The following is a 13,646-nucleotide window of genomic DNA, read 5'->3' as shown; positions in this document are numbered from 1 at the left end:
AACCATCTAGGTGGCCAAGATAGGCACCTCTTTCTGGAAGAAAGGATTTCTAGGGCAGTGAGCTGTCGGGAGATACATTTCTGTTCCTCAGCCAAGACCCAGTCATCTCCGCTCATCTCCCCAAGGCCCAAGGTGGAGAATGAAAAAATGACATCCAAGAATGAGGTGAATCAACTCAAAAATGAACCCTGCAGTCAAGTTCACACCAGAAACTCCCAGAACTGCTGTTGGCCAGGTCCCAAGGGGGTGGGCCTGTTTCTGCTTAATTTGGAGCATGAGGCCAAGACCGGTGCTGGTGTCTCAGAAATGCCAGAGTCCATCCCTCTTGGGGATGTGTACGCAGAACGTCTAGGCCACAGCCGGGAGCCTGAGGGAGGGGCTGGGAGCTAGCCGAGGGCAGAGCCAGGCCTGGCGTCCAGGGCTTCTGACTGACCTGAATGCTTTCTGGCTGTACCACACTCTCTCCTAGAAGTCATCAGCCCCATGCCTCAAGAAAGTCATGCCCCTTCATTCCCGATGTTTTTCACTCCCAGAGAAAACTCAGGATGGCCGCAGAAGGATCAGATCGCCTTTTTGGAGCTGGCCAAAGTGGGCCAACACCTCTCTGCTTCTCAAGCACCCCTAAGTCCCTCAGTCCCACCAACTCCCCACCTTTCATGCTCCTCCTAGTCACTGTGAGCTGCAGGAAGAGGAACTAGGCCCTAGTATGTGAAGTGAAGGGGAAATAACTTGGATTAGCTTGAGTCCCAATGTGCCCATTACACTTTGAGGTGCTGGAAATATTCCACATTTGTACTGTCAACACATTAGCCACCAGCCACCAGCCACAGCTGTACTGAACAGCACAGATCCAGACATAAGTGCACGTAACAGAAGTGCCATGTATATTTTTTTTTCCTTAGTTATTAATTGGCTTATTCTTCTCAATTCTTAAATTATCCTCTTATTGTTATTTTCACCAAATTCCACAGGAAAGGGGGAAAAGAGACCCAAACAGGCTCAGTTTCTTACTTCGTGGTGTTTATTATGAGAGCTCTTCATCAGTTCTCACTCTAGAGTGTTTACTTTCAGTCTTTTCCAAGCCTTCGCAGAGGGCGGAGTCTGGGGAAGGAGACCAGAGCTCGGGAACACGGGGTCGTTTATGTATTCCAGAAGGGAAGGAAACACACGTCTTTACTCTATTGCTTCAAACACGGGCGCCACACAGGTGGTGGGAACAGAAGATACAAATACAGCAGGCCAGGAAGGCAGGGTGCATGGGTTGGGCCAGTTTCTGCTGCACAGCGTGGGGCTGGCCTGATGATTCTGCTGCTGCTCCAGGAGGAAGCTTGGTCCAAGCTGGTGCAAACAGGGCCCAGGGCAGCACTGCTTCCGGGGGGCGGGGCGCGTGGCCAGTTGACCCTCCATGGACAGCATGCCTGGGAGCAGCCTTGTCTATACCACCAGCAAGTCGGGCTACAACATAGGCCCCAAACAGTACGGTGCTGTGGTTTAAAAAGGATCTCAGCATGTCAACAATAGGCCACTAGAAGAGTGTCAGTATTGGGCACTGTCACTCACCCTCATAACCGTTAAAAGATGTTGGGGCAACAAGACAGTGAATCTGCAAAACCCTAGGGAGTACAGGATGCAGAGCGCTCTCCCTGTGTGTCCTCAACCTGCACTCTGGGCTGTCCCCAAGCACTTCACAAGCACGCCTGACATCACGTCATTGTCAGTTCCCAGTCTGATCATTCCTTGTGAGCAGCAGAGATCCCCTACCTACAATATCCCAGCATAATCCTCCAACTCCTACAAAACAAAGCTGGAGAACAATGGCCAGGCCAGGCTGTCAGGTAGGTGGGTGACACTGGCTGGGGAGAGAAAGATGCCCAAAGCACAAAGCATTCTGCTCATAAAGCCTTAACCAACCTGCCCTGGGTGGCTGGTGGATGAACCAGGAGCAGGAGCCTCTGCGGGCATCTGCCAAGAGGATATATACCCAGGGCTACCCTTAGAGCTACCATCACACTTGGCCCTGAGAGACCAACAATGATGCTCTCCTAAGCTTCTAGGCAGAGAGCATACAGTCCAAAGAGGACCTATTTACATCCTTGAAAATCAATTTTCAATTAGTCCTAGAAACTGGGACTTCCTCCTGCTTCTCGTTTTACCTTTTTTGAAGTATTAGTTATTTCTGGTGTCAGGAAAATGGGAGAGAAAGCCTGAGTGGTAGTGAGGGGAGAGATAAGCAAAGAAAATAAATAGAAAAGGAGACTGAAAAATAAAGAGCCACGTGAGGAGACTGGTGGGGGGACACAGGGTCCGGCGACCATGGCGACCACCAGCGTTACCTGGAGGACGGGCCGTTTGGCCTTTGCAGCCAGAGGGGCTCTAGTACTGCTCTCCTCCCAGGACCCCAGCGCCCAAGCCGAGGGCGCCTGTGAAGCCCTGCACATGTCTCAACAGAGAACTCTGAATAAACAACCCCAGGGTTACAAACACTGGAGACAGTTTCCTTGTTGAGGTGATTGGAATGCAGAGGCAGGACGGTGCCATTCCCCACCTCCTCCTGTCCAAGCAGGTACTAAATTCTTCGGAACTGCCTGCAACAGAATGGAATACAAGGTGTAACTAATCTCTTTTTCTATTAAAAATCTGGCATCACCAGAACACGAATCTGATTAATTCCGAGATGTTCCAGGGCACAAGGGAGCCAGTAGTGTCCAATCAGGGAGACTGCCTGGTGGTGGCAGCAGCCCCGATTCCCAAGGCTGGGGCCCTCTCTGCTCTGGGAGAGCCGAGCTGTCCGCTGCTCAGTCCTGGGCTTGCTGGGCTCAGGTATCAGCTGGGTTGACCTCTTTGGAGCAGAAGTAGTGCACGACCACTCCGTTGGGGTATCTTGCAAATGCACTGCAAGGAAGGAAAAGGACTCAGGAGGGAGGACTGCGTCTAAGACCGCTTCTTATTGGAAAAGGCCCTCTCCCGGAAGCCAACCCAGAAGCAGCCCATTCTAACCACAAATAGCCTGGCCCTTGGGTCTCTGGATTTATGGAGCCATCATCTCAAATAACTGAACAGAGGGAGAGATCCATGCCATTTGAATGGATGGGGATATTTCCTGTTGTCATCAGTGTGCAATACATGGGCAGATGGGGCAGCACCCTGGCCTGGCTCAGCAGGGCTTACTGAAAGCCCACTGCTCATGACAAGTTTTGGGCTGATTCTGACAAAGGACAGCCAGTCTTTCTAAAGAAAAGGATTCTTCCAGCCATTAGGAGAAAAAGGACAAATCACTCCTCTTTGAAAGAAAGGGGACTGAACAGAGTATATGCCTTAAAACAACGATGCTGGCTCAGGATTTTACTCAAGTCACGAGGCAGCAAGTTAAAAGAACTTCTTCCTTCAGAGGTATATTCTTACAAGATAAGGACCTCCTGCCCACACACCTTTCACACACCCACTGCCTACGTCACAATGTTTAGCTGCCAGAGGGGAAGGGCTTTATGGGCAAGAAGTCAAGAGCCTAGAGCCTCATGCCATACATTTCAGGCCTTTAAATTCTCAAAGCCCACCCCCAACAGATGACCTGGACGCCCTTTGGAGGCCCAAGAACTAAAAGTGGCCAGGACAGTCAGCAGCCTGCCTTCCTCTTCAGGTAAAGGGCAGAAATCCATCCTGTGTGACCCACAGCAGAGAGGATGCTGCGCACTGTGGAGGAGGCTCACCTGTTGCCAATCTTCTTCTTACAGACCATGCACACCTTCTCCTCCGTGATGATGCACTTCACCTGCTGGTGTAAAATCCGCTCTTCCTGGACCTGGGAGAGCAGAGATCGGGCGAGAACAGAAAGAGGAGCTGGCACTGTCTCATCTCCCAGCCCACAGACATTCCCCTCAATGAAACAGTTGCATCTAAGTGCCCAGTTAGTTGGTCGTGGGCTAGCTTGCACTACAGCGTTAAGGAGCACAAGGCTCCACCTTCATCTACAGGGATCGCGGTGACCTCGTACTGAAAAGTGCAAGCCCGCCCTCACGTCTGGAAGGCTCATACCCTCAGGAACTCTGCATGGAGAAGGTTCTTGAGCACTTGATTGAACCGTTTCTTTTGCGCATTCTCTTCCAAGACCTTTTCTAGAAAGATGCGTATATCATTAATCTGAGTGTTTGCTGGTAGGAGGTTGATGGCCTAGGGACGGAAGAGAGAAGGCAACAGGGTGAGGCAGGACAGGAAAGAAAGGGAGGAAATGCCTGAAGTCACAGAGGTCTGAACTCCAGTCGCTGCTCCGGTCCCTCTTCTCATTCACTGCTCCCCTCCATCCCACCTCCCTGAGCAGAGCTGACCTTGGTGGTGTCCAGTTTGCTGTGGTGCAGCTCGAGGACCTGCAGGGCGGCCTGGAGGTTGGCTTGTGGCTCCAGCAGTTCCAGCTTGATTGGCCCCAGGCAGTGCACGCTGGGGGGTGACAGGTACATCCGGAGCAGGGACAGATACACCTGTCTCATACAGGTACAAGCCACGCACGTCAGGCTGGCAGCAACCCTCCCAGAACCCCCAGCATGAAAACACCTAAAGGCAAGAGGGTTGGTCTACAGGAACAGCTATCATAGAGCATTTAAAACTCATTTTTCACCTTTTAAAAAATTTTGTAAGGGCATAGGTATAACTCAGTGGTAGAGCACATGCTTAGCATGCATGAGGTCCTGGATTCAATCCTCAGTACCTCTGTTAAAAGAAACTTTTTTTTGGTAAAGTTAATCAACTGAAGATGTCAAAAAATTAAGGATTGTGTTTTCTCTAAGAGAGAGAGAAAAAAGCAAATGCCGTATGGTTAGCATTATACTGTTGACAAAATGCCAACACTGCAAAATGACTCAAAGAGATCCTTCTTTTCCTTTGGCCTTGAAGGCTGAGACCCTGTAAGGTTTTGGCAGGTGGGGATTAACCCAAGATGAGAAGCCACATTTCCTACTGGTACTCACACCACAGGGTTTCTCAACCCTAGCACTCAACATTTTGGGCCAGGTAATTCTTTGCTGGGGCTGTCCTGTGCGTGGTTTCACAGCAACTCCGGCCTTTGCCTCCTAGATTCCAGTAGCACTTCCACCCCCAAGTCATGGCCACCAAAAACGTCTCCAGACATTGGCAAATCCATGTGCAATCTCAACAGAGCATGTACGTGCACCTTATCAGAACCATCAGATGCTCCTAGTCAATAGGCTGACCACGTAATTTATTATACAAGTCAGGATTCTTTCACAAGTAAAGAGTCAGGGGTGCTACTACGAATAATCACAATAATCCCAAGCAAACCAGGACCATGGTCACCTGTCTCTCCTTCAACACGCACATACAAAATCAATCAGCGCATTGACCGAGGCCCTGTCTTGTCTTAGCAATTCCTACCAGTGGCTACAGCAGAGGGGGGTCGCTATGCTAAGAGGGATAGTGCAATGCAACACATTCCCTGGAGCCGGCTCACTACTTACATCTTTGTTGCCATCTTTGTTTTGGTCATAATGCTTGTGGCAATACCTGCAAGGGAGAAGGGGGTCAGACAAGGCCGTGTCTAGAGAGAGGGCATCGATGCTGCCTGTGAGAGCAGCCCCACGACAGCAACACCGAGGGCCAGCACACAAGGTGATGCTCGCTCTCGCTGCAGAGTGGAGGGGTGGCTTTCTTGGCCTCCCATGTCTCGCATCTCTCTGGGAGGCCTCTCTTAGACCCTTGGGAGGTGGGAAAACAGGGTCAACGTACTCTTCAGCCATCCTGGTATCCTTCAGGATGTGGACATAGATGAAGAGAGCTTGTTCGTGTTTCCCCATGCGTCCCAGGAGGAGAGCACGCTCTTCTAAGAGGCCTGTGGGGAAAAAGGAGTTTAAGTAACCATCACCACCACTGGGCAAGTCCAAGGACAGGGGCCAAGTGATTAGAGGAATGGATATTGGGGAGATACAAAATGGGAAAAAATATTTTTATTACTTGGGATTTTTTTTAGGAAGAAAATTACTAACATTTTTAGAAGGGAGGGGTGGAGGGAGCTATTTTAGGAAATGCTTTATCCCCTTTTTTGTGATCACTTACAAATGGGGTAAGAACACCCGACGATCAGCCAAGTGCACAATAAGCAGCTGCAATATACGAGGCACTTAAGCTAAGGTAAGCGCACACCTGGTCTCTGCGCTCACGGAGTTTATACATCAGACAGACACGTCTTTTTCACACAAATTATGGCACATTACAAAAACTGCTGAACAATGAACTTGGCCAAGAATATGTACTGACGCAATAAACAGGTTTCAACCTGGCCATCGCTTAACATGTGGTTCACACCCAAAAGAGACACCTCTTAGTCAGGTTACAAAAGAGAGTCTTCAGAGGGGCCAGAACAGGAGCCCACCCTGAAACACGTGCTTGTCCCAGGCCCACCATCTTGGAGGGCTGGGGAGCTGGTAAGAGGGAAAGATCAGTTTCTGCATTTCCTTCTGCTGAAGTGGCTTCTGGACCTAAGCCAGACACTCACCATCAAAAGGAAAATCACAGATGAGCCGGCCCGGATCATAGTAGCTGGAAATTTCCAGGAACATCAAGAGCTTCTGTCGGTATTCTCCCAGCTCCCCCTCCTCCTCTCCAGCGGGGACTGGAGTTTTGCCTTTAAGGGAAACCAAGCTCAATGTGAACAGATGCTGTCGGGAAGCAATGGGGGGGTCGTCAAAAAAGATGAGGGGGTGGGGTTCAATGATGCCACCACAGTGGTCAGAAAGGGCCTCTGTGATGGTTTTTTGTGGACTTCACTTATTTTCTGGTCTTTAAGTGGCCCCAAAACATCAGCTTGAGGTGGAAAAAAAAAAAAGCCAAGCTGCTTAGAGAACCGCTTTGATAAATAAACCTGTTTCTTATCAGCACAGCTGTCATTCTGCAGACAGATCAGCTTCCTCCTCCTCCCAGGGTGCCACCCAGAGAGGCTCAGAGATGCCCCGATCCAGACACGAGCTCCTGAGTCTCACGTGCTGGGCAGTTAGCTGCCCTGGCTCCTCTGAGGCACCTCCTGCCCACCTGGGCCTATGGAGAAGCTCAGGTCCCAGCTCACCTCTAAGGCCCAGGGCCACCCGGCTTTCTGAGGACTGGTACCTGCAGGGAAGGACAGGAGATACTCCTTCATCAGACCTTGCACCTTTTCACAGTACAGCTGGATCAGGCAGTTGTGGAACCGAGAGCCTGTCTCCTCCCAAACGTGGATGATGTGTTCCTGAGGGGAGAGACATACGGGTCTGCCTGGTACCCTCCATGCCGTGACCCAGCCCAGTCTCCCAAGTTCCCTCACATTTTTAAGAGCTGACAGTTCCCATCCAGAATGTCCCCTAATTAAGCCGTACAGATCACCGAGGGATAGTTCTAAAACCACTGGGAAATTTCACAGTACAACCCAGCAATATCAAGAATTACTGTCTTAGATTTCCAATCTAAGCTCCTTTATTAATTTTGTCTCTCAATCCTCCAAATCAGCCCCTGTAATTAAGGTTAAACATTTGCATTCTGGTACTTAAGACTGATCTGGTTGTCCTCTGGTCACAGCTGAGTCTGGCCGTACAAATATGGCTTTGAAATGTTCTTCTTGAACATCATTCTCTTTTATCCCTCTGTACGTTACCTAGATTTAGAAGGTAGCATCAAAAAGTGACATTTCCAGCTTGGTCTACTGGGATCTCTTTCTTCAGAGAAGATTAAAAGAACCCTCTTCCTTACATTCCTTCCAGTCCCCAAGGGACACAAACCCCAATCTGAACTTGCTAATCAGTGACTCATGCCATCCTGGATCCAGGGTTTGGGTTTGAAGCTTTTTAGTTCAGACCAAAAAACAGCTTACCAGATATGGAATAGCCAGGCCCTTAAAATTCTCCACTAAGAAGCCAAGCACTCGGTCTCGTGGCAGAGACTCCACCTCTGGGAGGTCTTCAGTAAATATCTGTTGGAACAGAATCTGAGTTCCAGCATCTGAGAGCAATTCTTCCAAATGCACGTGCACACCCGTATAGGGTCAAGTGGACAGACACTGAAGCAGGAAAGCACACAAGAGGGCATCTGTAGCCAGTTAGTGTGGGGCAGACTAGCTTTCAGGTCCCCTGACGTCTGTGCAAGGCTCTTTCCACCCCACTGTTGTCTCATGTTTCCCATTCTACTCTTGGAAACACCAGGGAAACTGCATGACTCCTTCTACCCCTCCATTCACCACTGTCCTATGTAGAATCAGGGCCAAACGTGGGCCAGATAAATCCAAGGGACTCCCGTGACCTACCTTCAGGCCATCCTCTGGGAAGTCTCTCAGCACCCACACCGAGTAGGAAAAAATCAAATGCAGGTTTTCTGTGCCTAGAGGGAAAAATAAGACTTGTCAGCAGATGAAGCCCACCCACCCTGCCCACAGGACTGGGAGGGCAGGTGCCCAGGCTGCCCCAGGATTTATCTTCCAGTGAAGACAGCTCTGTTGGAGTACCAGTTGCTCAGGGCTGCTTGGGCCGACCACGCTGGCTACACACCACGGTGCTGTCACGGTTCCACCACTGGGGGACTTTCACCCCAGCTGGAGGCACCATGTTGGGTAAACAAAGGTAGGGACGGGACTGACCAGCCAGAATCAGAAGAGGAGAGAGATCAGGCCCACCTGAACACAATCCCTTCCCCTGCCCCTCTCCACAAGCCGGACTTACCCAGATGCTGCAGGTACTGCACCGTCCTCTCGTGGCCTTTCAGAGGGGAGTTTGCTTTCTTGGACTGGTCCACCAGCACCTGCAGAGCTGGCCACGGAGCCCCAAAACAAGATCATGAGCCCCTTCCAGAAGGCGCATCTCCATGGCAGAGTCATCGCACCTCAGTAGGCTTCCCTTGTCAACATACAAGAGACCCTTCCGATCAAAGATACCCCCTCACCTTTCTCGTGGAGCCCCTTCTTCTCGTACAGGATTATCAGTTCACTGTACTTGTGAGCCTTCTTCAGCACATGTTCACTCTCTTCGATGTGGCAGTGATTGTTCTCCAGGCGCAGCAAGGGGGCCACCAGGGCCACGTTCGTCTGCAGAGAAGGCAGGACTTCAGCAGGACCTGCTTCCTGGGGGGCCCCACCCTTTCCCAGCACAGTTTATGCTCTTTCACACATGTTTTAAGGGTTTTTTTGAGGGGAGGGCAGAGGAAGTGAACATTTTCTTTGAGGAAATACTGTCCTGTTCACCTTGTAGCACTAACCCCGATCCTAACAGAGAAGACCAGCCCACTGTAAGATCCTGTGTCAGTATCTTGCCTTATCCCCTCAATTCCAAGAAGCTCACAGATGTCAGGTCAAGAGGAGGTGGTTTCCGTCATCAAAGACTTCACTCCTACCATCACAGACCCCAGCGTGGTACCTTCCCAGTTTCAGGGGGCTGGGGGACCGTGGGTACCCGAGTGTGTGGAGAACTCACATGGAGGTAACACTTGAGCAGGGTGGTGTCAATGATCTGTAGCAGCTTCTTCTTGGATTTGATGGTAGGAGTGCCTTCCATGAGTGGGGAGGTGCTGGACTGGTGATCGGAGTCATTCAGCTTCTTTACCAGTTGGCTTCGTTTCTGCAAAGGCCAAAAATGTAGGGTCAAGGCCAGGACTAAATCTTCCTTTATCACCTGAGCTACCAGGCAATTCCAAATACCTCCAAATCAGCTCACCTAGCTACCCTGATCTCACATTAGCATTCAATTTTTATCAAGGATCAAAGTAGATGACTGACAAACTGCCAGACACAATAACAATTATTTATTGAGAATTTACTACAGACCAGACACTATGCCAAGCACTTTATATATTATCCTATTTTAAACCTAAAACAAATGCAATTATTTTATCCCCATCTTACATGTGCAGAATCCAAGGCATAGATGCTAGACACCTCATACGTGGCCAAATGGCAGATTTCAAATTAAGTCCTGATTCCAAAGTCTAAGTTCTTTTATTCTTTTTTTAAACCAGCTTTATTGGGGTATAAGTTACATGCAATAAAATGTACACTTTAAAAGTATATTCATTTTGACAGATATACACATGCATGTAACCACCCCTCCAATCAAGGAACAGAACATTTCTGTTATCCCAGAGGGTCCCCTTGTGCTCTTTCCTAAGAATCTCACCCACTCCCCCGCCACTGATCTGATTTCTATCACTAGGGATGTACCTCTCCTAGAACTTCATGTAAATGGAATCATCCAATCTGTACTATTTTGTGTCTGGTTTCACATGTGTTACCATCTCTGTGGCACAATGCCAGTGGCAGTTACCTTCACACACTGCAAGTGTCAGAGGAGACCAGGGAAGAACGTGTGCTTAGAGTCCTAAAGCTAAGATAACTGCAAATAGAGGGTCTTCTGCGATGTCTCGGGCTTGGGAGACTTTCTGCCCTGGAAACCTTCTTCACTCGGCACATGGGCTGTGCTGTGTACAGACAGAGGCAAGTTTGTGTGCTCTCTGCAGGCTGCCAGCCACAGCTGGGCACCTCTGGAGCCTGATGTCAAGGAAGTGCCCAGGGTACACATGCCTGACTGGGCCTGCGAGACACTCACTGGCCCGGGAGCAGGTTGTGGGAAGCTGGTTTACAGTTTTCCTGGCAATACTTCTCATGCCAATCCGCGGACCCCTTATAACAATCTGCAGACCACTTACGGGAAAAAATAGTAAGTTCTCTGACTCTGAGTAGGTACACAGGAAATAAATAATAACCTTCTGCAAAGAAATGTAGGGTTCAGAGGCTTCAATGGAGATATTAGTTTTAGTGCTGACTCGAAAATTTCATTTATCAGCCCATAACAGTAAATTGGAAACAATTTAAGTCTAAATACTCCCCCTAAAAAAACCTGTTACAGAGGATATTTAATGACAGGGAAGGACTTTCCTAATACATGGTTAAATGTTTTAAAAGTAAACTATAAAATAATATATAGTTTGATATCCATTTGTGATAATTAACCAATTAATAAATAAACAAAAACTATTCACAATTATATATAAAAGTCTGGAAAAATGACACTAAAATGTTAGTTACTTTTCTCTGGGTGGTAGAGTTATAGGTGATTTTTACTTTTGCTTTATACTTTTCTGTGTTTTCCAAGTTTTCTGCATAGAGTAGATATTTTCTCCCCTAAGTATGTATGTTCCAAAAAAGTTTGGTTCAAAAAACTTATTCTTTTCTATCAACTAAACTTTTTTCTTTTTAGTTCCTCCAATAGCTTAGTATGAATTTACCAGGAACTGAGTGTGTTTCCTAGTATCAGGATCTGGCAAAAAAGAATTTAGTGCTATCGTTAAGCAGAAAGATGAAGCAGAAACAAATGAGGCCCCCTGCCTCCAACTTCTATAGTGTTCATTTATGGAATACCTGTGGCATTACAGACTGCCCTCAATGCGCTACTATAGAGAAGCAGGTACTGGAACTCCCAGGGAAACTCTTCCACACACTTCTGTATCAGACCTACCTGCGTCAGGTAGTCAATCAGAGCCAAGTGAGCCTTCTCCAGTTCAGCCCCAGAGAGCACAGGCAGCGGGTTAGGATACTGCAGCTGCTTCCTGTAGTCCGTGGGCAGCAGGTCAGGGTACAGGCCCATCACATGGGTAGGATCTGCATGGATTCCCCAGAAAGGAACACAGCAATTTAAGGATAAACTGAAACAAGACTAATACTACAGCAAAATAAGTTTCAGACTGATTTTTTTACAGGAATAACTCCAGGTTCATAAAAACCCAATGAATTATACACATATAATTTGAGCGCTATTTTTATATTTATATGTATATTTCGCTGAAACATTACAAAAGTGGCACGACTCTATATTCCAACACATACATAGAATTAGAATTGAAAATTCACTAACTTGCTAAAAGTAGGGGAGAAAAAGATTTCCCAAAGGGAAACTTGTAAGACATTGAAGTTGAAAAGATCAACAGATATAATATTTTTAAAATGTCAAAAAGGAATATTAGTAAAACAAAAAGATCATGTAACAGGCTGGGGAATATATCTGCAGCACATATGGCAAGAGGATAACAGGTCGATTAACAAGAAACAAATTCCCATAAATTGGTAAAAAAAAAAAAAAGATTTCATTTGATTAAAGGGCAAAAGACATGAACAACTGACAAAAGAAGAATATACATTAAGTGGGAAAATGTTCTGCTACATTAAGAATCAAAGCAGTATACATTAGAAATGTCAAAGAGGTAACAGTTTTATATCCATTTAATTACTTAAAACCTTATTTTTATATGACACTACCTAGTACTTGCAATACTGTGAAACTAAATCACTCTTACATTGCTAAGGCAAAAATACTGCTACTTCAATAAGGAAAAAAGCACTTGGACCAACTAATCTCACTTCTAGGAGTGTATCCTCAAAAACAATCCAAAAGACGGGGGAGCGGGGCAGGGTCAATGCACCCAGTGAAAACCCCAGTCATTGCCTACTCCAGCGGTAGCCAGCCTAACAAAGCCATCCAGCACGTGGCTCCTAAACAAAGCCATACCTTCAAGACCGAGAAAAGTAACTGTTATGTCTAATTTATGGAAACAAACACAGAAAGTCAAACAAACTGAGAAGACAGAGGAATATGTTCCAAACAAAGAAACAAGATAAAGTCTTAGGAAAAAACCTTGATGGAATGGAGATAAGCACTTTACATGATAAAGAGTTTAAAATAATAGCCATAATGATGCTCAACGAACTGAGGAGAAGAATGGAGGAACACAGTGAGAACTTTAACAAAGAGAAAGTATAAGAAAGCAAGCATCAGAGCTGAAGAATATAATGACTGAAATGAAAAATACACCAGGGGGAATCAGTAACAGATTACATGATACAAAAGAACACATTAATGATCTGGAAGATAGAACAGTGAAAATCACCTGGGCAGAACAGCAAAAAGGAAAAAGAACTAAAAAATATAAGGACAGTTTAAAGGACCCTCTGGAACATCAAGCATACAAACATTCACATTATAGGGGTCCCAGAAAGAGAAGGAAGGGGCAGAAAACTTATTTGAAGAAATAATAGCTGAAAACTTTCCTAACCTGGGGAAGGAAACAGATATCCAGGTCCAGGAAGCACAGAGAATTTGAAACAATATTAGCTCAAAGAGATCCACACTAAGACATATAAGTAAAGTGGCAAAAGTTAAAAATAAAGAGAATTTTAAAGACAGCAAGAGAATACAACTGGTCACATACAACAGAACCCCTATGAGGCTATCAGTTGATTTTCCAGCACAAACTTTCTGGGCCAGAAGGGTGGAATGATATATTTAAAGTGCTGAAATTAAAAAAACTTACAACCAAGAATACCCAGCAAGGTTCTCATTCAGAATTAGAGGAGAGATAAAGAATTTCCTAGACAAGCAAAAACTAAGAATTTATCACTACCAAGCGGACCTTACAAAAAATGTCAGAATCTTCAATAAATGGAAAAGTAAGGGTCACAGTTAGAAATAAGAACATATATGAAAGGAAAAAAATATCACTAGTAAAAGCAAATACATAGTAAAGGCAGTGGATCAGTTACTTAAAAGGCTAGTATGAAGGTTAAAAGACAAAAGTCATAAAATCAACTACAAATACAATAAGTAGTTAATTGATACACAAAGTGAAAAGATGTAATATTA

The 13,646-nt window shown here is 46.6% G+C and overlaps 1 protein-coding gene across 3 annotated transcripts in view; it reads right to left on the bottom strand.

The window, feature by feature from the left end:
* Positions 1-1,003: 1,003 nt before the first annotated feature.
* VPS39 (VPS39 subunit of HOPS complex) overlaps positions 1,004-13,646 on the bottom strand; it is a 39,515-nt gene continuing 26,872 nt past the window's right edge. For 2 of the 3 annotated variants that reach the window (XM_032481427.1, XM_032481428.1), the window contains 14 exons: positions 11,469-11,611; positions 9,432-9,575; positions 8,905-9,046; positions 8,685-8,771; positions 8,273-8,346; positions 7,844-7,942; positions 7,108-7,225; positions 6,500-6,628; positions 5,734-5,836; positions 5,466-5,511; positions 4,323-4,472; positions 4,033-4,167; positions 3,708-3,799; positions 1,004-2,892 (listed from right to left, as the gene is read on the bottom strand). In XM_032481427.1, coding sequence (XP_032337318.1) covers positions 2,817-2,892; positions 3,708-3,799; positions 4,033-4,167; positions 4,323-4,472; positions 5,466-5,511; positions 5,734-5,836; positions 6,500-6,628; positions 7,108-7,225; positions 7,844-7,942; positions 8,273-8,346; positions 8,685-8,771; positions 8,905-9,046; positions 9,432-9,575; positions 11,469-11,611 — 1,538 coding nt within the window. In that variant the 3' untranslated portion in view covers positions 1,004-2,816. The remainder of the gene's footprint in view (positions 2,893-3,707; positions 3,800-4,032; positions 4,168-4,322; positions 4,473-5,465; positions 5,512-5,733; positions 5,837-6,499; positions 6,629-7,107; positions 7,226-7,843; positions 7,943-8,272; positions 8,347-8,684; positions 8,772-8,904; positions 9,047-9,431; positions 9,576-11,468; positions 11,612-13,646) is intronic. The other variant, XM_032481429.1, reaches the window with a different exon arrangement.

This window comes from Camelus ferus, chromosome 6 (assembly GCF_009834535.1).
Source record: "Camelus ferus isolate YT-003-E chromosome 6, BCGSAC_Cfer_1.0, whole genome shotgun sequence".
Lineage (NCBI taxonomy): Eukaryota > Metazoa > Chordata > Mammalia > Artiodactyla > Camelidae > Camelus > Camelus ferus.
This window is presented reverse-complemented; position numbering and strand designations above follow the sequence as displayed.